Source organism: Pseudorca crassidens, chromosome 12 (assembly GCF_039906515.1).
Source record: "Pseudorca crassidens isolate mPseCra1 chromosome 12, mPseCra1.hap1, whole genome shotgun sequence".
NCBI lineage: Eukaryota > Metazoa > Chordata > Mammalia > Artiodactyla > Delphinidae > Pseudorca > Pseudorca crassidens.
Genome location: NC_090307.1, coordinates 16,913,282 through 16,937,576, shown reverse-complemented (window position 1 = coordinate 16,937,576; position 24,295 = coordinate 16,913,282). Strand labels below are relative to the sequence as shown.

At 46.7% G+C, this 24,295-nt stretch overlaps 1 protein-coding gene across 3 annotated transcripts in view; it reads left to right on the top strand.

Annotated features, from left to right (window-relative positions):
- The first annotated feature begins 3,751 nt into the window (after nucleotides 1–3,751).
- The window catches only part of NEDD4L (NEDD4 like E3 ubiquitin protein ligase), a 342,926-nt gene continuing 322,382 nt past the window's right edge, over nucleotides 3,752–24,295 (top strand). Inside the window, exon 1 of one of the 3 annotated variants that reach the window (XM_067698964.1) lies at nucleotides 3,752–4,071. In XM_067698964.1, coding sequence (XP_067555065.1) covers nucleotides 4,024–4,071 — 48 coding nt within the window. In that variant the 5' untranslated portion in view covers nucleotides 3,752–4,023. The remainder of the gene's footprint in view (nucleotides 4,072–24,295) is intronic. The other 2 variants (XM_067698965.1, XM_067698967.1) reach the window with 2 other exon arrangements.

The following is a 24,295-nucleotide window of genomic DNA, read 5'->3' as shown; positions in this document are numbered from 1 at the left end:
TATTTTATTATTTTTAGGGTGCAAGAATGAATAGCACACAGGTGTTCAAAATATGTTGCTTAAAAAGCCTAGCTATTTTTATACAAAATGATTAGCTATTTACAAGTCATTGTAAATTTTGCTACCCACCTCTATATTTGTCAAAAGTTTGAAGTATGGTTTATTTGCCTGTATAATCATACACACCTTAAACCTGTGAGATGCCTCTGTGTGTCAATGAATGTCACTAAGTTCCAAGATGACAATGGGTTTTACAGGTACATGTCCATCTTCAAAATGTTTGCCTCATGAGCTTTCTTTTTCAAGAATACAAAATACCAAAAATTGAAAAGAAAAAAAATACAGTGTTATTTATATGAAACACGCAGATATGTGACACTGTGTGTTCTCTTTGGGCACTTCCCAGACTTAAGATATACACAGCTTGCTAAGTCAACTCAATAATTTGTAGAGGCTTAGCATTAAAAATGTTCCCTATTTGTGATTACCCATTGTACTTGAAAATTGTTCTTGCTAACTTTTCACTTCTGGTGATCCAAGTGAATAGCATTTACCAAGCACCCACGGTATGAAATCTAAGATGTTAAAGGCAGCCTCCAAGGGCAACAAAATGGAAGAAATTCCAGAGATGAATCTACAAGTTAGGTTCTATATAATTGTTAAGTAGACGTGAAACTGATTGGAGGATGAAAGGACAGTTTTGCTTTGGATAAGACTGCAGCAAGAGTTTCTCTTAAGGGTTGTGCTCCCTGAACTAGCCCCCTGCAAGAAATTGGACTAATCTGAGACTTCAGAGTGGTAGGGGGTGGGGAAAACTGCTCCCTGATACTAGTCACACCAAGTATATGTGTTTACATCCACAAAGGATTTGAGTATGTTTAAAACATGCAATTACCTCTAAACTGAAAAGAAAAATGAAAAGATCATGGAAAACTTAAAGAATATCGGTCTGAGCCAGAGATCCCTAGATTTTGCTGCGCATTAGAATCACCTGGGGAGCTTCTAAACCTTCTGATGCCCATGTGGCACCCCTCAGCAATTAAATGAGATTGTGTAGGGGGTGGGAGGTACAGAGCAGTGATTTTAAACATCCCCAGGTGTTCCTCTGTACAGCCAAGTTTGGGAACCACTGGCCAGGCCTGCCATTCTCAATCTTACAGGGACATTAGCATCACCTGGGAAGCTATTGAAACTACCATTGCCTGTGCTCCTATGAAAGTTACATCGGTCCTGTGAACCAATGAAATCATATTCTCTTAGGCTGGCCACTGGGTGCCTGGTCATTTTAAAGCTCCCCAGATGATAACTGTGTATCCAGGGGTGAGAACCACTGTACTGGGGGAAAGCTGGTACATGATTACACAGGGGATTGATTTTGTTGTTTATGGGGTTCTTTTATGACTTAGGGCCATAAAATGGGTCCTGAGTTTCCTGGTGGCCAAAGTTAATAGAAAAACAAAATTACTTGAAATAATTCTTGTCATCCATCATGGAAAAGCTTACCAATTCCTTAGAAGAAAGCTTTTCCTCCTAGGTCTGAAATAAATGTCTTGTTTGAGTCTTCTTACAGGAAACACTGAACGTTAAAGATCATGATTTTTAAATTTTTTTGCTGTGAGGCCAAGATCATTTTTTTTTTACATCTTTATTGGAGTATAATTGCTTTACAATGGTGTGTTAGTTTCTGCTTTATAACAAAGTGAATCAGTTATACACATACATATGTTCCCATATCTCTTCCTTCTTGCGTCTCCCTCCCTCCCACCCTCCCTATCCCACCCCTCTAGGTGGTCACAAACCACCTAGCTGAAAGATCATGTTTATAAACACCTCTACAATACATGACATAAGGCAAGTTTCATATTGTAGTTTCTCATAATCATCCCTTAGGGAAAGCCAAGGGCATGACCCCAGAGTGCAGGCAGGTGTAGACTGCCCTGGTGGGGTTGTTGGAGCAGAATCATGGCCAACAGGACAGGGAGAGGAAGGAGGACAGCTCCTACAGCTCCCAGATGATACAGCCTCACCCAAAGATAAAGTCCAGAACTGTGCTCCTCTAGGGCTGTAGGAAGGGTGTCCTGTGTAATTAGAAATTATAATTTTCTATTAGAAAAATTTTAAAAAGATTACCCTCCCTCCCATAATATAAACTGTACAGAACTTAACAAAGACCTGGCTAGCGAGGATAAAGACGCAAGGACTCCTATACTATATAAGTCACAGGCACGGTGAAGAGCATATTAGAATAGGGGTGTGTGCCTGTGTGTGTGTGTGTTTGTAAATCTTCATGAAAAGAAAAATATTCTAGGCCTGAAAAGGTTGAAAAACTTTGGTCTGGACAGAATGTACAGAGAACTGTCTTTTGAACTGTGCCTCCCTAAAGATGATTTTTTTCTCAGTTGGGCTTTTGTGGCATCTAAGTACTGTGGACTTAATGGCTCAAGATAGGTGGGGAAGGCTTCTGAGTACGGGGTTGACTCCAAGAGGCTTTGTCTTGAAAGAAAATCCTGAGTATGGCACGCATTTAAGCCACAGTAATGTCGTAGGAGGCAAAGGAGAGCTTAGGTTAGAGGATGAGCGTTTCCCTTCTTTCGAAAACGATCTACATGGGCACAAACTGATACTTAGCAAAGTAGCTGCGGTTTGGATCACGTGAGTTCTGCTTTCTGAAACAACTAACTTGAATGAAAATCCTAAAGGCACCCTGCGAATACCAAAGAGGGCACTTTGATGTTTTTTCAGAGGCAAATGCATGTTGTTTCTGTTTTCTTTTTGAACCCACAACTGTACTTAACATCTAAATTTAAGGAAAGTCTTCCTGAAAAAGTCGAGTGACGAATTTCTCTCTTATTTAAACTAGTCTCTGGCGTTCCTATAAATCTGATGGATTAAATGAACTGCTTGCTAGAGAAACAGTAGCTGGGATGTGGGAAGAATTCCTACCGTGGCTAATAGGACGTCTTAATGGTTTGCATATGCAGAGGATTACCTTAAACTTGAGTCTGAGATTTCACGTTGCGGCTCACAAAAGAGCTGCCTTTTATTCAAAGAATCACGCTGTTTTCGAGTGGGTGGGTGTGTACTCAGAGCGGGCGCTGTGTTGGTTTTGTTCCGTGTAAGGTTGACAAGGCAGTAGCGACTTGCGGCCACACCGGGGCAGCCTCTTCCCGGCTGGCGGCCGGGCCGGGCGGATCGGCGCCGGGGCGCCGACAAAGCACCCAAGTTGGAGCTTGCCAACAATTTAAAGGGGTCCAGAAACATCCATCTTCCCCCCTTTAATAATTTCGGCGAGCTCAGGGGTCTTGGTGAAAAGACCTCGGGGAAGAGAAATGGACTTTCTTGTGGAACATGCCTTCAGCGGCCCCAAATGCCCAACCCGCCCGCTCCCCAAAGCGGAGGGAAAGCGGGAGCGGGAGGGGAGGGTGGGTCAGCTCCGAGGGGACCCGCTTCACGGCTGGGGAGTCCGCGGGGAACCGCAGGGGAGCGAGGGGGTGGGGTGGGCACTGGGGCCGAACTCCACCACCCCCGCGCCCGCGGCCCGCCCCCCAGCCCGGCCTGTGATTGGCTTGGGGGGTGCCTGTGCCCGCCCCGGCGAGGCGGGGAGGATCCCCTCTGAGCGCGGGGCGGGAGGAGGCGGAGGAGGGGGCGGGGAGAGCGGGGGCCGAGAGGGAGCGAGCGTGGGGGCGGACCAGCCGGGTTCCAGAGATCAGAGAGCAGGCTCGGAGAGCGGCGGAGAGCGGCGGGCGAGCTGGGAGGGAGGGAAAGCCCGGCGGGCGCTGCGCCGCCGCCGCCCGCTGCACGCCGCGCTCTCGGGACCGCCGGCCCGCAAGGCCCCGCAGCCTTCCGGGAGGAAGCGGCGCAGGCAGCGGCCGGGGCGCGCGCGCTCGGGCTCCCTCACCTGCCGGCGCCCGGCGGGACGCGCGCAGGGCCGGACGGCCCCGGAGGAGGAGGGAAGACCTGGCCGCCCGCGCCGCAGCCCAGCAGCCCGGGAGCACGTCTGATCCCGCGCGGGGGGCCGGCTCCATGGCGACCGGGCTTGGGGAGGCGGTCTACGGACTTTCGGAAGACGAGGTGAGCTGCGCCCCCTTCCCGACGGGACTCCCCGGGAGGTTCCTGTCCGGCGGCGGCAGGGAGTGGGGAGTGGGACGACCCCTTGGGTGCGCGTCCCCCGCGCCTGCAGGGGGACCCCAAAGGCGGGAGCGTCCGGGAGCGGGGTCCCGGTGGGGTGCTCGCTTCTTCCGCCCTGAGCCTGCCGCCCCTCCACCCCGGCCCTGCGCATTGTTTGTAAATAAAGCGGCGCGACGCCCAACGAGCCTGGGGTTCACTCGCCGCTCCCCGCCTTTGGGTGGAAGGATGGCGCGTGCGCTTCTCAGCCCGCGTGTTCCTTTCCTCCAAGCCGCGTCTCTTGGGGCTGTGGGGCAACTTTCCGCCTTTCGCCCCTGCAGCCCGGGAGTCCATGACGTGTGTCACGTCTGGGTCGCGGGCTGGAGACCCGCGCCGCGCGGGGGAGCCCGGGGCCGCGGCAAAACCTGGATTGTCTCCCCCTGGAACTTTCTAATGATGGTGTCAGCAAGTGTTCTGATGCGTGTGTGCTTGTTACGGTGGGAGAGAGTGAAACGTTCTGAGCTGTGCGTGTCCGACCCTCTGTCTTGCAGAGTCTAAAGCCAGGAGTGTGGATTTCGGGGTCTTTTTGGTGGGGGGAGGAGATCTAGGATGGGGGCAGGTGCTGCTGGAAACTTGGGGGAAGCTTGCAGCCCTGCCATTTTTTTTTTCCCTCTCTGGGATCCAGCACCTCCGGGGTGGGTGGAGAGAGGAAAGCTCAATTGATCCTTTTTATTGATGAAGCGAATTAAGTAAGCCACGCCCCCGAGGCTGTCGTTTCGCCTGGAAAGGGCTTTGTTTTTACCCTCACTCTCTCCTCGCGGGTTCCCACTCCCCCCTTTTGAGAAGATCCTGCTACATCACTGCTTAGACCTCTCCCGACCAGCCACACTCGGGTCTTATTAGTGTGTTGCTCTGCCAAAAGTGGGGTGGGCGGCTGTCGCTGGCGCGGCGTGACGGGCAAGCTGGATGGAGCAGGTAGGAGGGGTTTGCCATCTGGCGGGGCGCGCGTTCAGGTCTGGCTCCCCTTTCGAGAGGTGAATTTACAACCCGAGAGGCATTACTCAGCGGGGAGGTATTTCCTATCCTGGTTGTGCATTTCATGATAAGTTAATGTCTGGAAATTCAAGGATTTCTGGGTTTCTCTTTCTTCCTCTCCTTTCTTTTCTGAGATCCCCTCTTTCTCTGGCGATAGGGGTGGGGTTAATAGACACGACCACGTTATGGCTTCTCTCCCACCCTGGTAGTGTGTGTGTGTGTGCGCGCGCGCGCTCCGTAAGTGTGTAATGGAATAGGTGTTTTAGGGTGGAGAAGGTGTTGTGGGTATGTTCCCCCCCTTAATGTTGCTAGGTAAAGCTTGCTGTGGTATTTATTTTATCAAAGAATGATCGCAATGCAAATAATGTGATTGGCGTTACCGATCATTTTGCCATGCTGGGCTCTTGTAAAATATTTCCCCCCCTTTTGTGCACTTACCTGAGGATGGGTGAAAAGTAACAGTGTTTCACTTACCCAGGGGGATCTCCTCTCCCTGTTTTCTCTTTGGGGAGCTTACTCTTTCATTCCCTACTTCTCCATTTAATTAGTAGCGGTAGAGGGCAGGCAGTGAGCTTTTAGAAAGGTGGTGAGGTACACATTCCCAAACAAAGGGGCATGAAGACAGCTGCCTTTCATCTTAGGTCTTTTTAAAAAAATGACTTATTATGATTATTATTAAAAATACCTGGAAAAGAGAATTCTTAAAGAGCGTTTTGGGAAAAGCAGCTGGATAAATGAATCACATGCATGTCAGTGTAGTTTCTGCTTTGTCTGCATTTACAGTTAGTGTCAGAATCGACCCAGAGCACATCTTACCACTTTTGTCTAGGTGAGTTAATACTGATGATCTTAATTGGTGTCTAGGGCAAAAGTGAAGGATGGAATGTAAACAGAATCAGGGTGTGTGTGAGTGTGTGTGTTTGTGTATGACTGGGTTCACTCCTGTATGTTGCTGGAGGGGAATTTAGGGCTGTATAGGGAATAGCAAGAGGTGATGAGGACATTATATTGATTGATTGAGTGGTGGCCATGTTGGTGATACTATTTAGTTCCACACACTATTCCAAAAGACAGGTCGCATCTGTCTTCCCTTTTCAGCTTGTCCTGCCAGTGGTGAGGAAAAAAAAAAAAAAGGCAGGGCTGTTTTGATGACTTCACATTTTTATGGTATTTGCTTTTTATGGGAGGTTTCATGCTGTCAGGTTGCCCTTCGGAAGATCAGGGATTGCCTTCGTGGAATATTAACAAGAAATTGTTGAATTTGAACAGCTTGTTTTGTCTTCCTGAGTTAGCCTGTGTAAGAAAACAAATGGAAGATTTTAACAGGCTCTTAAAGTAGATGCCTGATGAAACAAACAGCAGGGTTGTTTTCCCAAGGCGTTCGCTTCAGCTCATACAGTTGGTGTGCTGTAGATCATCACAAACAAAGATATTTTGATTGCTGTGTGGAAGAGTCACCTTATAAACCTCTTAGCTAAATAGGCATTCGTACCTAGCAAATTTCATAAAAGTTTGTATTTTCATTGAAGGTTGGTGAAAAGCATTATCGTGTGTTTGGCATGCACTTAGTTGTATCCCGTCACAGAAAGACGCTTTAGCTCTAAGCACTGCTGGTGATGAAGCATTGCATTAACCCAGAAAATCGCGGGATGCCAAGACAGAGGGCATTGTTCCTAGGTCTGTCCAGCTTGTCAAATGAAAGGGATTAAATGTGGGCTTTGCTTGTGTGAGTGCATGTGCTGTTTATTTTTTATTGTGCCTTTCTGGCTGGGGTTCCTCTGGTGAATTATAGTTCATATTCACCCGAATTCAAATTAAGTCCATTTAGGTAATCAAATTTGAAATTGCTATCAGACGAAGGGCTTTTGGTATTGGAGGGATTAGCAGATTAAGCAAATTTCTGATTCAGGGCCCAGGATCAGATTTGATTTGGAATCAGAACAGTTTGGACTAGTTTCTGCATTTGGCTTAGTTCCTTGGTGGTTTTTTGTTTTTGTTTATTTTTTGGCAAGCTGCAGCCCATTTTGGCATAGTTTACTCGTGAATGTTGCTGTGAACCTTCTGAAATCTTTTATTACAGCATCTCAGAAAGGTATCCTTTATTTACAAGATTTTCTGGTGAGTGAAAGTTTGATAACTTTTTCCTTAGATATGGCATTTACATTTTTGGCGGTTAGAATGAAACAAATGGCATAGAGATGAAGGCCAGGCTGACGTGGGATGATACTTTGACACCCTACCTCTTTATTTTATGCAAATAACGATAGTTGGCTAACGTTTCATATGTTTTCTCTACACCTGGCACTGTGTTAAGCCTTTATGCACTTACCGTCTCATTTAATTGTTGTAAGAACCCAGTGAGGTGTGCTATGATTTACAGATGAGTGGAGGCTCAGAGAGGTTAAGTGACCTGCATAAGGACCCAGAGCGAGTTAAGTTGTAGAGCCAGGATTTGAACCCAGTTCTGTTGATTCCACAACCCTAGTTTTTAACATGCTCCCTCTCTTCCAAGTACTTGAAAAGTCTTCATAACTAAGTTATTCAGGATAATGTAGGAGATAAATGTCAGGGGTTGTAAACTGATGGCTTCTGGCCACAGTTGACCAGGGACCCTGCTTAGTATTATCTCCATAGTATTTTAAATCTTGGGAATTTTCATGGAAAATGGTAAAAATCTGACTTCATTGGGGCTACATTCTCACCTGGCAAGTTAATGGGTCTGAGTTGTGGCCCTTGAGATGTGGCAGCTGTGCTACAGTTGCCACGGTCTCTTCTTCTCCTATAGTCTTAGGAGTCTTCTTGCTCATTTGCATATAGTTACCTGCTTCATAACAAACATTTAAGGTTAACCTTTGGCATAGGTATAGTATTTTCTTTACTCCAAGATGCTGTCAATTTTAAGATGCACCACTGTTTTATCGACCACTAAGAAAAGAAAAGCTGTCAAGCTGTGATAATACTGTTGATTTCGTGAAGCATCATTATTTCAGAGATGTTAAAATATGAAAACAAGGATGTGTTACAATTCATTACTTACTCTAACCGGAAGCCTGGGATAACCCTGGGTCATCAGTTTCAAACACCACGCCCCATCAGTCAGTAATTTTTTTTTTGACTGTGTTGTGTCTTCGTTGCTGTCTGTGGGCTTTCTCTAGTTGTGGTGAGCAGGGGCTACTCTTCTTCGCGCTGCGCGGGCTTCTCATTTCGGTGGCTTCTCTTGTTGCGGAGCACGGACTCTAGGCGTGTGGGCTTCAGGAGTTGTGGCACATGGGCTCAGTAGTTGTGGCTCACAGGCTCTAGAATTCAGGCTCAGTAGTTGTGGCGCATGGGCTTAGTTGCTCTGAGGCATATTCCCAAACCAGGGATCGAACCCCATCTGCGGGTTCTTAACAACTGCGCTACCGGGAACGTCCAGTCAATAATTTAAAGTCAGCTCCACTCAGATTCCTGCTCTTCTGTCTCAGAGAAAAGGGCTAGCATGAGGGAAATGCTCTTAAGTGGACATCAGCAGAGAAGAAACAGGGAACCTAGCTGCTGGGCCACCTGATTAGCCACATGTGAGTAATTGAGAATAGTCGTTAATGTATAGAATGTGGTCCATGTGTGTTTTCTAGAGATTACTTGAGAAACCCTGCAGGCCATCTTTGCAGCTGTGCAAAAAATGGTCACAAGATTGCTTTCAGAAATTACAGTTTGGGTATTGTTTGGATCTGAAGGAGGATGCTGAGAGGCCACTTCTCAGAGGAACATAAGCCTTGTCCCTTCATTCCAGCTCCAAGTGCCTGCCGGAGTCAGGCCTATCCCTGCTGGTCGGGGAGCTCTCTACCCAGGACATGGGCTACCCCAGTTACATGTGTCATTACTGCTAACATTTGAGAAACAGATCCTAAAAGGGCCTAGGTTTTATGGTGACATTTGAAAGCAGTTTTTAAAATCGGCCAATATAATGTACTGGTTTTGTTTTGCTTTGTTTTTGCGGTACGCGGGCCTCTCACTGCTGTGGCCTCTCCCGTTGCGGAGCGCAGGCTCTGGACCCGCAGGCTCAGCGGCCATGGCTCACGGGCCGAGCCGCTCCGCGGCATGTGGGATCTTCCCGGACCGGGGCACGAACCCGCGTCCCCTGCATCGGCAGGCGGACTCTCAACCACTGCGCCACCAGGGAAGCCCTAACGTATTGTTTTAAATTCTCCTCTCTGTTGGTTTTTCTTTGCTTCAAGGAGTCTATGGAATTTGCAAGAAATTGACATTCTAATGTATAGTCTGCTGAATTTTATAGTCAGAATGTTTATTTGAATTATGTTCTCACTAAAAAGTAGTTTCCTTAAGGAATACAATTTTTTGGTCAAAGGCATGAGGAGAGTGGCAAATGGGAATCCTCAGATGACTGCAAGTTCTTTTCCATGTGGAATGCAATTTAATTTAAATTTTAAATTTTATTATATTTCATTTTTTTGGCCTCGCCATGAGGCCTGCGGGATCTTAGTTTCCCAACCAGGGATTGAACCCTTGCCCCCTTCAGTGGAAGTGCAGAGTCCTAACCACTGGACCACCAGGGAAGTCCCCAGAATGCAATTTAAAGGGAAGTGATTGAATGGGGCCTGGGCACCTGTCTCTTCAATGCAGCGAGTGCCCACATCACCAAGGAAACTTCCTTGGAAAGTTGTTTGGGAATTGTGGGAGCATCCGTATGCTTGGTATACATTCAGGAGAAATATGAATAATCTCAAGAAAGAAACCCCTGACGTTAAGAATGGTTTTGGAATGTGACATCATCACAGCAGTACTTTAGAATTCCTGCTACATTGCTTCTGCACGCACCCCAAAGGAAAGAAACTGTATGTTCATTGATAATTCATAACCTTTCTGTATTGTGCAGTTATTTATATAATACCATAAAAACATGGTAGTATGTGACTGGTGGAAGAAACAAATTAATTTCTCTGTGATAGATTGAGATCATATTAAATTTTTAATTTTGAGTTAAGAAGACGTTTAAACAGGTTTTATTGCTGCTTTTGAATTTTGGGTCCTAGACAAGTAACAGCAGTCAAAAGAGACCCTAACTGGAGTTTTTAAGCATTTTGATGTGGTAGGTCTTTGAGTAAGTGTTTCTGTCCTACTGATAGATTTGGGAATTGGTAATAAACCTGACTACATAGTGATCTTTTGACAATCCATGTAAAAGAGGATTAAAATAATAAATGAGTCATATGATGATGATAAGTATTAAGCTCGTAGGATTAAGGAAGAGCATGAGAAGTGTGACAGTGTTACTTTCTGTTTTTATATTGTTTCTCTTCCAGGTCACAGTATAAACAAATATATTTCATTTTCCGACTATAGGTGGCAACGTTTGTACTGTTTCTGTTTAATGATGTTACTGTTGGCGTTGCTTGTTGGTGGAATATAGAAATGGGAGGATACTTTAGAGATGAGGATAAAGAAACTAGATTTAGAAAACAATATTCTCCTATTAACTAAAAAGTCAGTTCTTTACTAAAAACACTTAAAGTGATATTTCTCATTGTGGGCAGTATCAGGAATCATCTGTTTTCCAAGTTTTTCAGGGTTCCTCTTATTCAGAACATATTAAAATTTGGGGGAGGGACAGGCATTTGGATTTGGGGGAAAAAGCCCCCATAACATACAAACACACAGGAAAGGTCCTTTGAGAACCACTGTCACATCCTTTCTTCTTGGGTGCATAAGGACTTCTGAATAATTCTCCTTGCATTGTACAGACCGTTTCATGATTGCTGTCATTGACTTTGAGAGAAACTAACAATCTTCACTACTCCCGGGTATTGAATTGCTGGAGATATTCTTGGTTCCTGAGGCAAGACCGCGGCTCAGGTTCCGGTTCCGGCAGAGAGAAAAGCAGTGCTTAGAGATCTGGGACACTTATTTCATGGAAATATAAGATCTCCTATAGGCATAATGTTTTATTCTGAACCCGTGTGGCCTGAATTAGGCTTTAGGTGAGAAGAGCTGTGTTACATAAGCACGTCCCAGGTAATGAGCTTGAATTTGACGCTTTGGTCGACTTTTTTTCCCTGAGTTCAGAGTCCCGTATTGATTCAAAACTGGCCAAGTTTAATGGTGAGGCTATCAGATTCCCTTGCTGTCATCAAATTCACTGTTTGGTGACTTCTTGGCAGGCAGGCGTCCACTGAGAGACTTCGTATTCTTTTTATGCTTCCTATTCACCAGGAAAAAAGGGCCATTCAAAAATGACTTTTCTTTTAGTGTAAAATGCTGCGACGTGAAATCCATCCTGTGAAGATGCCCCCTGGCGGGGTTTGTAGGGATGGTGGCCCCATGCAGGGGATGAACACACCCAGGGAATAGTCCCATTGCTGGTTAGGGTGGTGGCCCATCACCCGGGACTTGTCAGGGCTTCCCAGATAATGCTGAAGTGAATTTTTTTTTTTTTGCGGTACGCAGGCCTCTCACTGTTGTGGCCTCTCCCGTCGCGGAGCACAGGCTCCGGACGCACAGGCTCAGCGGCCATGGCTCACGGGCCCAGCCGCTCTGCGGCATGTAGGATCCTCCCGGACCGGGGCACGAACCCGTGTCCCCCGCATCGGCAGGCGGACTCTCAACCACTGCGCCACTTGAGTGGCTTAGGTCACCTCTGTCTTCCAGATGGAGACAGTGTGTTCCATCTGTGTGACTAGGTCCCTCCGGACTGAGGGAGCAGACCCGGGTGGGGATCCTGTGGAACAGCGACAAGGGCCTGAGCTGTGCCTCTTGTGATTCTTTTTTTTTTTTTTTTTTTTGTGCCTCTGATTCTTGCCTTTGTTAATACAGTTTTCATATTTTAATTATATTTCCCATTTTCAGCCTTATTCAAGGCCCGGCTCTTCCTGGTCTCCTCAGGCGCAGTTCTGGATCACACTTCGTGTCTTTTAGAGCACTTTGTAAAGCTGGACTTGCCCTTGTGGGTTGTCATAGTAGTGAGGCAGCTGCAGCAAGAAAGATGGACAATTCACGCCCACCTGGCTGGAGGTCACGTGGAGCAGCCCCAGTTGAGCATCTGTTTTAATGTTTAAAACTTCAAAGTTAAACAGGTTTTTGGCGATCTGTGTGACTTGAAGTTTTTAATGTACATATTGGCCACCGTGTTAGGTGTCACCAATGCGGGGACTCCAGGGAAGACGGGCTTGGGTCCCAGGTAGTGGAGCAGACGACGAGGATCCTCTCTACTGACTTTTCCTGTTGTTTAACTGAAGATGTTTGTATCGAAAGGGTTAGTTTTTATTTACATGTATTAAGTTTTGCTTTTTAGTGCTGGAAGTCACCTTGGTCTGGTTTTCCCAGAAAATGAAAGGAAGCCGATGGTACTTAGAGACTTACTTTGCTTCGTAAGCACTCAGTATTAACTATTCATGAGAAAAAGTGGGTGGATGTGTATCCCGCTCAATTAGAAGCTCTACATACTTCCGACTCTCCCAGCTACTATCAGCTCTCGAAGAATGGGAATCCGTTAAATATCCGGTGCTTTCTTTTCTAAGTCTCCATTTTTTCCTCTCTCAGTTAATCAGTGGTTTATCTTTGGCTGTCACCAGAGTGCTAACTTCATCTTCATTGGCAATTTGGTAAGCAAAGGGGAAGGAGTGTGGGGTTTAAAAACAAAAGCAAAACCGAGCATCAGTTTGCTTCCTTCTATCCTTTCTTCTCATTCCTTTTGTGTTTTGTATACTGTGTGTGATGATTAGGAAGCAGCTGTAATTAACAGTAAGTTGGTTTTTAAACTTGGAACTGGCTGTATTTCCTCCTCGCCTGTTAACTCCTGAGGATAAATGAACGTGGGTCTTGAATTAAGATGTAACTAGAGTGAGCTGAACTCTGTTGATTTTGAGTTCCAGAGTATGTTTTTGCAGGTAACTGAGAAGTTGGTATGGGCTGCGCTGCCTGCCTTTGGAATAGAGGTCTTAATTGTCAGTGCATGTTATTAGTGAAAGAGAACATTTTTTTTAAAAATGGAATTTCTTCAGGTTTATTGAGATATACTTGACATATAACATTGTATAAGCTTAACGTCTACAACATGATGATTTTTTTAAATATATTTTTTAACATCTTTATTGGAGTATAATTGCTTTACAATGGTGTGTTAGTTTTTGCTGTATCACAAAGTGAATCAGCTATACGTGTACATATATCCCCATATCCCCTCCCTCTTGCATCTCTCTCCACCCTCCCTATCCCACCTCTCTAGGTGGACACAAAGCACCGAGCTGATATCCCTGTGTGATGCGGCTGCTTCCCACTAGCTAGCTATTTTTACATTTGGTAGTGTATATATGTCCATGCCACTCTCAGTGAAAGGGAACATTTAAGCTGGAACTAAGAGCTTTTCCTCCTTTGCTGGGAGAAGTGAGCTGGAGAACGGTATTTATTGTGCAGCCACAAGGATGGGAGAGGGGGTGGGGAGATATTGAAGAATATTTAATAACATGGAGATGACAATAATATAATAGTACGTGGGAAAAGTAGGTTACAAAACACTGGGTGTGCTGTTTCTCCAAAACAGTAGAATCCTATTGTGGTTAAAAGTGTTTATGCATAGGGCTTCCCTGGTGGCGCAGTGGTTGAGAGTCCGCCTGCCGATGCAGGGGACACGGGTTCCTGCCCTGGTCTGAGAAGATCCCACATGCCGCGGAGCAGCTGGGCCCGTGAGCCATGGCCGCTGAGCCTGCGCGTCCGGAGCCTGTGCTCCGCAACGGGAGAGGCCACAACAGTGAGAGGCCCGCGTACCGCCAAAAAAAAAAAAAAAAAAAAAAAGGTGTTTATGCATAGGAAAAATGACCAGGAATATAACCCATGATGTTAATGGCAGTTATCTTTAAGCAAAGGAACTACAGGTACTTTTTCTTGTCTTTTTTGCTTGCTTAATGTTTTCTATATTTCTACAACAAACTTTTTTTTTTCTTAACATAAGAATAAGTCTGAAAATGAGGTAGAAAGAAACCTCCCAAATGCATGTGCTTCAGGCTTTGGGTAAAAGTTAGAGCACTTGTTCCATCCAGATATTATAGTGTTTGCTCAGTTGGGCACATTTTATCAACGCCCTGCTTTGTGCTTTGTATCTGAGGACATCAAGGTCATTGCGTTGCCACTTGTGCCTTTCAGTAGCCTCCCAAGGTGGGAAGTGGAGGGGAGAGGTAAAAAGGTTGGTTATTTTTTCAGAAAAAGTGGCTGGTAGATCCGATCTTCTTTTCACCAGCAGCTTGCAAACTAGATGTTTCATTTTCTCCACTGTAGACACGTATGATTTTTCATCCTTCAGGGCACTACAGTTGCATTAAAGTCATTTAAATCTTTAGTAGTGTTCTGACTTTTTCGTGTGTGTACTATGAAAATGGTGACCTGTGATCAGACTCAAATTTGTTTCTCTGTATTTTGTTTTCTTGGGTTTCGAGTGAGAGGTCTTGTCGTTACCTAATTGCAGCCTTGAGTAGCGTTTAGATATCAAGGTGATAACTGAATAGCTATAGTCATAGGGACACATAACAGAGTGGCTGGAAGCTCTTCTTTGTTTTGCCTTCAAGCTAAGTAACGTCCTTTGAGTAACGTCCCTCAAGTGTCATTGTTTCCCAGGGTATGTTTCATGGTTGTTCCTTCCTGAACGGAAGGACAGAGTTGGCAAATACTATGTTACATCTAACCTGGGACATCGCTCTATCACCCTTCCATCAGCCTTTTAGTGTTTCTGAAATAAGGATGTATCTTACAGTTGATAAGTGTGTTTAATGTGGTGGTAGGTTCCTTGCACACTTATCTCCTCCGTATCCCCCATCCTCCCCAAAGTTACAGCTTACGGGTGATGGTATCTTAGAATTGTGGCACTTGAGTTGGCCAGTCTCAACTTGTGTGTTATGGTAGATCCTTGATAGTGGTTATGGCGACTCCAGCCTCATCTCTCTTGTTCAGTTATGATGTGTCTATTAAGAAGTACCCACCTGGACCGTAGGACAAGGGCCAGCTCAATGATATCATCGAGGAATCAAGTTTGTTTTTCATGACTCCGCTATCTACAGCCTGGCCCTGTTCAGAGGCCTTATTGGTCTGAGGGTGGCTGCCAGTGGCACTTAGAGCTTTGTTCTCTTTTCCTCCTTGCAGAGGAAAGATAATTGCTTCCTGTGGCTTTCCGCTTAAGATAAATGAAATTTCATTCCCATAATCACCCAGGAAATCTCTCGTTGTGTCTCACTGGCCCACAGAAGCTTCGCTCTGCTCTTCCCTCAACCAGCCGGTGGGAAAGAGGGGGTGGAATTACCTTTATTGCCTTACTGTTTCAGCCCATAGTGCACCTGTTGGATAATTCACCTACCTTCAGATACGTCCATGACTTCATGAAATCACATGCTCCCTTTCCCCAGGGAGGCAACCCAGATATTCATTTAAGTATTGCAGGGATCTCTGGGTGATACACTGTCACTTCTCTTCCACCTGAAAGAAGGTGTTTTTTTTTTTGGTCTAGTGACTATGGCTTAATTGGTTATGTTCCCCCCCAACCATCCAGCCTCCAGTGGTGAAGAAGGAACAGGTTATTACAATAAACCTCCCATTTGGAGAGGGAGAAAATAGGGAAGCTCAGGGTGGATGGTTGCTGGCGGAACGGGAGTAATGAGTTGTTGCCTTGGTCAGCCAGTCCGGCAGCTTCCGGCTCTGCTGCGTTGTGTCCAGTGTGAGGATCCTCCTTGGTCCTTGTCTTCTGCAGCTGTGCCTGGATGGATGGGAACTGGCAGAGCGCCTCCTCTTGGGTCCTGCTTGGTGTGAGTTTGGGACTGCAGGGTGGTTTGTCTGGGAGTTGAGCAGCCATAGGCTGGCATCATCTGAGCTGAATACGTGGCAGTGTTGCTCCCATGAAAACTTAGGTTCCGGGTGTTTTTGCTTCCAGTCAATTCCGTGGGCTGGTAGTGACAGCCAGTGATCTTATCTAGATGAAGTCGGTGCTTCTGGGAATTTCTGTGTCTTAGTGACAGGTCTCTATGCCCTACTCATCCCATTGTTTCTGCCTCAGGGTGATTCGAAAAATAGCCTCCGATGAAGAGGCACAAAGTTTGGGTCCAACAGACAACAGGGCACTTAAACTCACTCTCCCTTTGCTTTACCTGCTCAGAATGACCAACTTCTCCAGCCTGGTACTGTGGGACTCACAGGACCCTCCACCTACCCCGCCCCCCTTCGGGCATTCCAATTTTATTTATAATGCTACCGTATCACAAAATCTGTGATAGTTAGGGCTCTTGATTGCAAGCAACAGCGACCAATTCTGATGAATTTGAGCAGAAAGGGATTTATTGAAGGCATTTTGCATAGCACAGAGGTACCTGTGCCAAACCTGGGCAGCCAAACCTGGGCAGTGGTCAGGGACTAAGGGAGGCTGGACACCCAGAATTGCAGCCAGAGAGCCTACAGGAAGCATCTGACAAGGGCTCCAGGGCTCTTAGACGCTGAATGCCACCTCCAACAGTGTTCCCCACCCGTCTCTGGATGCCGTGTGGCAGGGCTCCACCTGCGGTAGCTGCATCAGCGCTCTCATTTCCTACTTGTGTTGCGGGTCCTCACAACTGCTCTCAGTCTCCATGATTCAGCAGAAGGACTCCCAAGACCCAGAAATGGGTACACTGACAGTTACAGTTTATTACGTGAAAGGGTAACAAAGCAAAATCGGTAAAGCTGGATAAAGATGCCCGGAGTGACATCCGGAGGAAACCAGCCGGGAGCTTCCAAGAGGCCTCCTCCAGGGGTGTCACACAGGATGTGCTTAATTCCTCTATCAGGTACTGTGATCACGTATAGGAAACGTTGTCTACCAGGGAATCTCATTAGAGACTCAGTGCCCAAGCTTTTTATTGGGGACTGATTGTGTAAGTGCCCTCTGCCTACCATGTACTAAAATTCCAGGCTCCCAGAAGGAAGGCAGGTGTTTGCACAGTCTGGGCACGCTGAGGCACACTTAGCATTTAGGGAACGTTTATATCAGTGGAGGGAAGCCAGCCAATCTTGCAACTGGGCTTTCTAAGGATAGCAGCCTCAGGTCCGCTACACTGATTCTTTTCTGCCCACTGTCTCTTTGCGTCCCTAGTGGGAAAACTCAGGCAGGAGCCTCTGATTGGCTCACCACAACCATGGGCTTACATCCTTGCTGCTGGGGGAGGGGTGCGACGAGTCTGTTTCTTCCCCTTTTAAACTTTTGGTTTCTGTAGTGGGAGATGGACCCAGCCTCCCACCAGAACTCACGCTGTGGGAATCCCCAAACACAGGAAGTGGTGTCTGATGCTGGGAGGTGCAGCATTCCTCTTCCCAGAAGCAGATGCCTCTTAAGCATGAATCAGGCCCTTCGTGGTGAATGAAGGGTTGCATGAAGGGTTGCAGCAGTGAGGCTGGGTGGTGTGAACATTTGCCATCCCGGCATCAGGGAGAGGCTGTGACATGTTTTTGCAAATTTCACGTCCCTGAGGGGGGCAAAGTGCCCCCGCCGGGTGCCATGGGTGTGCACCTGCTCTTCAAGAACCTATAGTATACTATAACAGCAGTTCAGCTGAGATCTGAATGAGGTGTTGACAGCTGCTTGAGGTTTGGGGACAGAATATTCCAGACAGTGGGGATAGCAAACACAGAGGCAACAAGCTTGAGGAACAGAGAGAGAATTAGCCTGGCTGGAGCATGGGGGGCGGGGGTACTGGCAGGCCATGGTCGGGGGTGTGGACAGGGGACAGATCCAGAGGGCTGGGTTTTCTCAGCACAGTTGGGGAGCCATTGGAGGGTTTTAAGCAGAGGAGTAGCAGAATCTGATTTGTGGCTTGAAGCACCTCTGGGGAGAAAGGACTTTTGGGGCAAGGACAAGAATGAAAGCAAGGAGACCAGTCCGGAAACTCCAGTACTGGTTGGTCGAGGGGTGGTGGTGGGCTGGGGTCCAGGGAAGGGCACAGCGCAGTGTGGTGACGTGGATGGATTTGGCCTGTATTTTGGAGGAATTGCCTGGCTCTTGATAGACGGATATGGAGTTACCACGCAGGATTATGGTGTGAGCAATTAGGTGGTCAGTTACCGAGAGGAAGATCTCGAGAGGAAGAAGGTTAAGGGGAAATGGGGAAATCCAAGGACTGTTTTGATTAGGTTAAGAGTAACATACCTACTCAGCCTCCAGATGATGCCAGCGCGCAGGTAGGTGCAAGCATCTGGAGCCCAGTGGAGCTATCGGGGCAGGGGTGGGACGTTGGGGTCCTCAGCATGTGGTTAGCTTGTGGGGCCTGGGAACTCAAGAGAAATGAGGACTAGCGAGAGGAGAGCACAGGCCCTGGGTCTGTCAGCCTTTGGAGGTCTGGGCGAGGAGGCGTGGCCTCTAACCACGTGTGGCCTCGGGAAGGCTGCGGGGGTGGGGTGGGGTAGTGGGAGTGGTCAGCAGCATCCGGTGGCAGGAGGACAGTGAGTGTGTGTGGACGTGGCTAGGTGGATGCCCTGGTGATCAGGAGTAGGGGAAGGGATGCCCCAGGCAGGAGAGGAAGGAAATGTGGGCATGCAGAGGCAACTCTTCAAAGGAATTTTGCCGTGAACAGGAGTGAAGAGACGTGGCTGCAGCTAAGCAGGGGCCAGGGTCCTGGAGGATGTTTTCTTTTCTCCAGTTGGGAGATACCAGTGTGTGTGGTTGTGGCAGAGAGGGAGAAGGCGATGCAGAAAGTGGATCGGCTCGTGCAGTGAGGTTGGGCTGAAGGCCGAGGGGCCGGCTCTTAGGTGATCACAGCTGTAGAATTTCTGGGCCTACATTTGACATCATCTTGGTGTCGCCGTAAGTGATCCTTCAGTGTCTCAAGCTAAGGAAATAGGACCAAAATTGACTTAATACACCAGTGATGTCCTGCTGCCCAGTGAATGGCAAATAATTGTGTGCCTGGCCGTGTGAACAGAAGTTTCCATTTGCAGTTAAAAAGGCGTGGGAGAGGGCTTCCCTGGTGGCGCAGTGGTTGAGAGTCTGCCTGCCGATGCAGGGGACGCGGGCTCGTGCCCCGGTCTGGGAAGATCCCACCTGCCGCGGAGCGGCTGGGCCCGTGAGCCATGGCCGCTGAGCCTGCGCGTCCGGGAGAGGCCACAACAGTGAGAGGCCCGCGTACCGCAAAAAAAAAAAAAAAAAAAAAGGCGTGGGAGAATTGAGTCGACATCAAACACAGCTGGTAGCAGACCCACATGGAACCCCAAGGAACCAGCGTGGTGACAGCTAGTGCCATAGACCGTAGACCTAGTTTTACACTTCTGTAAATGAAATATCAATCAGAGAATTTCAGACAGCACAGAGAGGAGATTTGAGAATTTTTTAACCTTTTAAACTGAGCATCAAGCTTGAGAAGTACTGTTCTAATGAGTGGTTGAGAACCACAGTTCACTTTCTGGGGTCCTCGGACCTTACTTCTCCATTCGAAGACCTTTTATAGTCTTATATTTTGTATACTGTTATTTTGTAACAATCACCTTCAGTCTTGTTAGAATGAGGCTGGTCTTAATATACAAAAAGAAGATTAAAAAGTACAGGAAGGGCCGGGAGTGACCAATAATGGACAATTTGATGGATGGGATGAGGTGAGTTGGTAACTCCCAAATTTTGTAACATCCTGTCACTCCAGGGAGGAGGGACTTCTCAGCTTTCCAGTCTTTTTTTTTTTAATGATTAAAAAAAAGTTGAAGTATAGGGAATTCCCTGGCAGTCCAGTGGTTAGGACTCTGCACTCTCACTGCCGAGGGCCCGGGTTCAATTCCTGGTAGGGGAACTAAGATCCCATATTCCACACGCTGTGCAGTGCGGCCAGGAAAAAAAGAAATTGACGTAATGTTAATTTACAATATTATGTTAGTTTCAAGTGTGCAGCAAAGTGATTCAGTTACACATACATAAATAGATGTGTGTTTATATGTATATACACTCTTTCAGATTCTTTTCCATTATAATTTATTACAAGATGTTGAGTATGGTTCCTTATGCTATACAGTGGTTCCTTGTTTACCTGTTTCATACCCAGTAGTGTGTATATGTTAATCCCAAACTCCTACTTTATCTCAGTTTCCCAGTCTTGTTGTGGTGATTTTAACACCTGGGCAACAAAGAACTTGCCCTTCTTTGCCAGGTGACCTTAATTCTAGAGTCTGCAAAATGATGGTTTCAAGCAGATGCTCTGGTCTGGGCAGTGGCAGTTTCAAGGATTTCTTTGCCCTTTTAAAGAATCTGTGGAAACTAAAAACCAGTGTAAAATGATCAAAGGTGAGTCTGTGCCCTTCTTCTTTGGAATGTGTTTGCCTTTTACGGGGACTTAGAGAAGCAGGAGACCTTTTAGAATTTTAGGGAAGGAGGATAGTTAAGAAAATTTTAAGTAAGTAATGATATAGACTAGAAAAATGGAGGGGTAATCTGTATGGCATGAGCAAATAAGGGTTTTTTTGGACCAGCTGATCTGATGAGATTGTCTAATCTGAGATTTTGTCTTGTGTGGGGCAGCCACGCACGGGGCCTGATGTTGTGCTGGGAACTGAGATGGCCAGTGGCACACAGCCCTTGCTCTGAGGGTCTCACCTGCTTGAGACGGGCATGTAAACAGCAATCACTTGTGGTCAGTGAAGTAGTAGCAATAACTGTGCAGGACGGTGCTGTTGAGTCTGGGCTGTGAAGGTGGGTGGAAAACACTGGTGTCCGGCTTCGAAAACTGACATCTGAGCTGAGTTTTAGATTAAAATAAGCCAGTAGTTAAAATTCAGGCACTTTTCATGTGCTAGGTGCTGATGTGTATATCTGATGAAAACTCGTGGAGTCTTCACAACAGCTCTTGGAGGTGGGTACTTTTATCTCCATCTCACAGATGGGAAAACTGAGGCACAGAGAGGTTAGCTAACTTGCTTGGGGGTCACAGAGCTAGTAAGTGGCAGAGCCAGAACTCGAACCAAGGCACTCTGGCTGCAGAGCCTGTGGGTGGAACCACCACCCCATGGTGTCTCGGAGCATTTCTCCAGGGAGTGGAGAGGAAGGACAGCAGAGGCATGGGTGGCCCAAGTCACAGGAGGAAGTGGCTCTGTGTGAATAGCCTTGTGGACCTTGTCAAGGAACTGGAACTTTTATCTTCTGAAGTACTTTGAGAACCCACGTAGATCTGTGCTTTTCTAAGGCTCACCACGCAGCACCGGAAGAATGGATGTGAGGTTGGGCCACAGTGGGAGGTCCTGCAGCTGGCTGGGCAGAGTTGGTGGTGATGACAGTGGAACCAACCAAGCCGGCGGGGAGGCGGGGTAAATGCAGGAGGTGTATAGGAGACAGAAGGCATTGGATGTGGTTACTGATTGATTAGCTGAGAAAAAGGGAGCAGTCTAGAATAAATCCCCGCCACCCAGGTTTGTTTCAGAAGACTATTGGATGAGAGGAAGGGAGAAACCCTTTTTAAAATTAAATATTTACTAACTACCTGGTACGGTGGTTTTAAACTGTGGAGTAAGCCCCCTGCCCCCTGAAACACTTGGCAGTGCCTGGAGACATTTTTGGTTGTTACAACTTAGGAGGTGCTACCGGCATCTAGTGGGTAAGGCCAGGGCTGCTGCTACACATCCTATAAGGCACGGGATGGCTGCCGCGATGAAGAACTCTCTGGCCCCAAATGCCAACAGGGCCAAGGTGCAGAAGCCCTGCACTAGTATATACCAGTTTTACGTGGTTATCTAATTTAATCCATTAACCCATCATGTGAGATTATTAAATATTCTTTTCCACGTTTTTCAGATGACAAAAGCAAGGCTTAGAGAGCATGGGTGGCTTGGCCAGAGCCACAGAGCTAGTTAAGTGCCAGAGTTGGAATTTGAACCCGGGTCTTCTGTCTGTCCCAGTGTAGACGTGCCCTTTTCAGTTCTCCTGCTGTTTTATTCCTTGCAGAGCTGCAAAGGAAGAGGCACATTGAATTGTGGGGCTCTTTTTTCTATAGTGCTGGCTCCAGACTGGAGAAGGCAGGAAGGAAGGTGGTTATTTATACGCAGCTCTGCACAGGATCGGATTTTCCAGTCCTGAAGGTCTTACAGCAGGGAGTTCACAGAAGTTATCACTGTCTAGATGTCGGCTTTCTCCTGCAAATATGAATCTGTACCATCTTTTCCTTTTAAAAATACTACTGTTAAGGTAAAATAAAATGTGAAAATGATCATTTTAAGCCCTATTTATTCCCTGTGCATATTAACCATTGCAGCTTCTCAGTAATTTAATTACTGAGTGTCCCTTGGGGGAGAGATTGGGAGGGTCATTCGGGACTGCTCTGGATTTAGAGATAGCAGAACTGTTAAAAATACCTTGATTTGCCAGAGGTGAGGAGCCCTTTTGAGAATTAGTTTGCTTTAGTGTGGTCTGGAATGACAAGAGGGCTTTTGATGGCTCAAGAGAGAGTGTGGGGTTTAGAATTCTGTCAGCTGCTGTCTGCTTTTAATGGTCATTATCCGGTTCCCAGGCAGCCTTCCTTGGTGGCCCGTGGTAGTAGAGGCTTAGGGACAGAGTTTCCACATTTGAACTCTCTGTAATGTCATCTTACCGGTGTTTTCAAGGTGATGCATTTTAAGATACAGTCTTTCGATGGTGATCTGAATGAGGCTGCCCTGCTGAGATAGGTTTTTGTGGGCATGATTTCTCTGCAAAGAACAGTCTTTGTGTTGACCCCAAGTCCCGTTTTGTGTCTGGCCTCCCAGCGGCCTGGTGCTTGCTTGGTTGGACTGCTGGGACCATTGGGTGAGCGTGCAGTTTCTGTCCTTTACCTATCAGCTCTTTTGTCCTTAGAGGTGCTGGGACTCCTGCATCCAGGCAGTGCTTCTTTGGGGGAAACCTGTTTGCTGCAGCTTCCAATCTGATGCCGATTCTGCTAGAAAGTAGAAGCTCAGGAGGGCAGGAGTTTGGTAAGCAAACAGCAGGGCCTTCAGCTTTATGTTAGGAGAGTTCATGTTTTCATAGAAAATCAGAAAAAAAAATGGAGAAAAGGAGGACTCAGAACTTTACACAGTGTGCTGGTTGCTGGCCTGGATTATACTACGTGCAACGTTGAACTCGAGTGTGGTTTTTTTCTTTTCAAATTCCTCGTGTAGATTTACACGTATAACACGAAAGTAGTAATAGGACATTTTGACAAAAAAATTGAAGGGGCGATCAATTAAAAGATCACGTCTAAATTTAACCCAATATTGAAGAATAATAATAAAAATAACATGTTTTATTCACTATATTAATGCTACTGTTTGCTCAGTGCTTACCTGATGGGGCTTAGGTTTTTTCTTTTTTTTTCCTGCTTCAAGATTTCCCGATGAAGAGTACCTTATTCTAATATTGCTTGCCTTGGGAAGGACAGTTAATCATGAGTTTCCTTTTCTGCAATGGGAAGGCAGCAAGCAAAAATTATATAGTGTCGGGGCTTCCCTGGTGGCGCAGTGGTTGAGAGTCGCCTGCCGATGCAGGGGACACGGGTTCGTGCCTGCGTCTGGAAGGATCCCACATGCCGCAGAGCGGCTGGGCCTGTGAGCCATGGCCGCTGAGCCTGCGCGTCCGGAGCCTGTGCTCCGCAACGGAAGAGGCCACAACAGTGAGAGGCCCGCGTACCGCAAAAAAAAAAAAAAAAATTATATAGTGTTTTTTTAAAGGCTGAATAAAGTACACCCCCTTGAGAGAAAGGACATAAATGAGAACTTCACGGGTTGACTTAAATTATTTTTATTATAATGTTTCTTAAAATATATCCAAACATAAAACGAGGAATGAATGTGTTTATAACGCATCTATCACCATAGCTATCACTGTAGCCAACGCACAGATTCATTACAAATCCAGTTCCCCGCCTAATTCAGTTCAAATTAACTGCATGGTGTTTGATGTGGCAGGTGATGCTGATTTGTTGAAGCCGCATCTGTCATCTGTTCAGGAAGTATTGGCTGCTGGGCCAAGTTTTCTTCTCCTGACCTACCACGTGCCAGGTGGTGGTTACTCACTCTGTTTTCCTTTACTCCCATTATTCAGACATCTATTATACCATGTGCTGGAGCACAAACACATCAGTCTTGTTAGCTGGACACACAGTGGAATTACCGATGCCCTCTTGATCATGAATACTAAGACCAGATTTAGCCCCAGAAATCGTGGCGAGCACTTCGT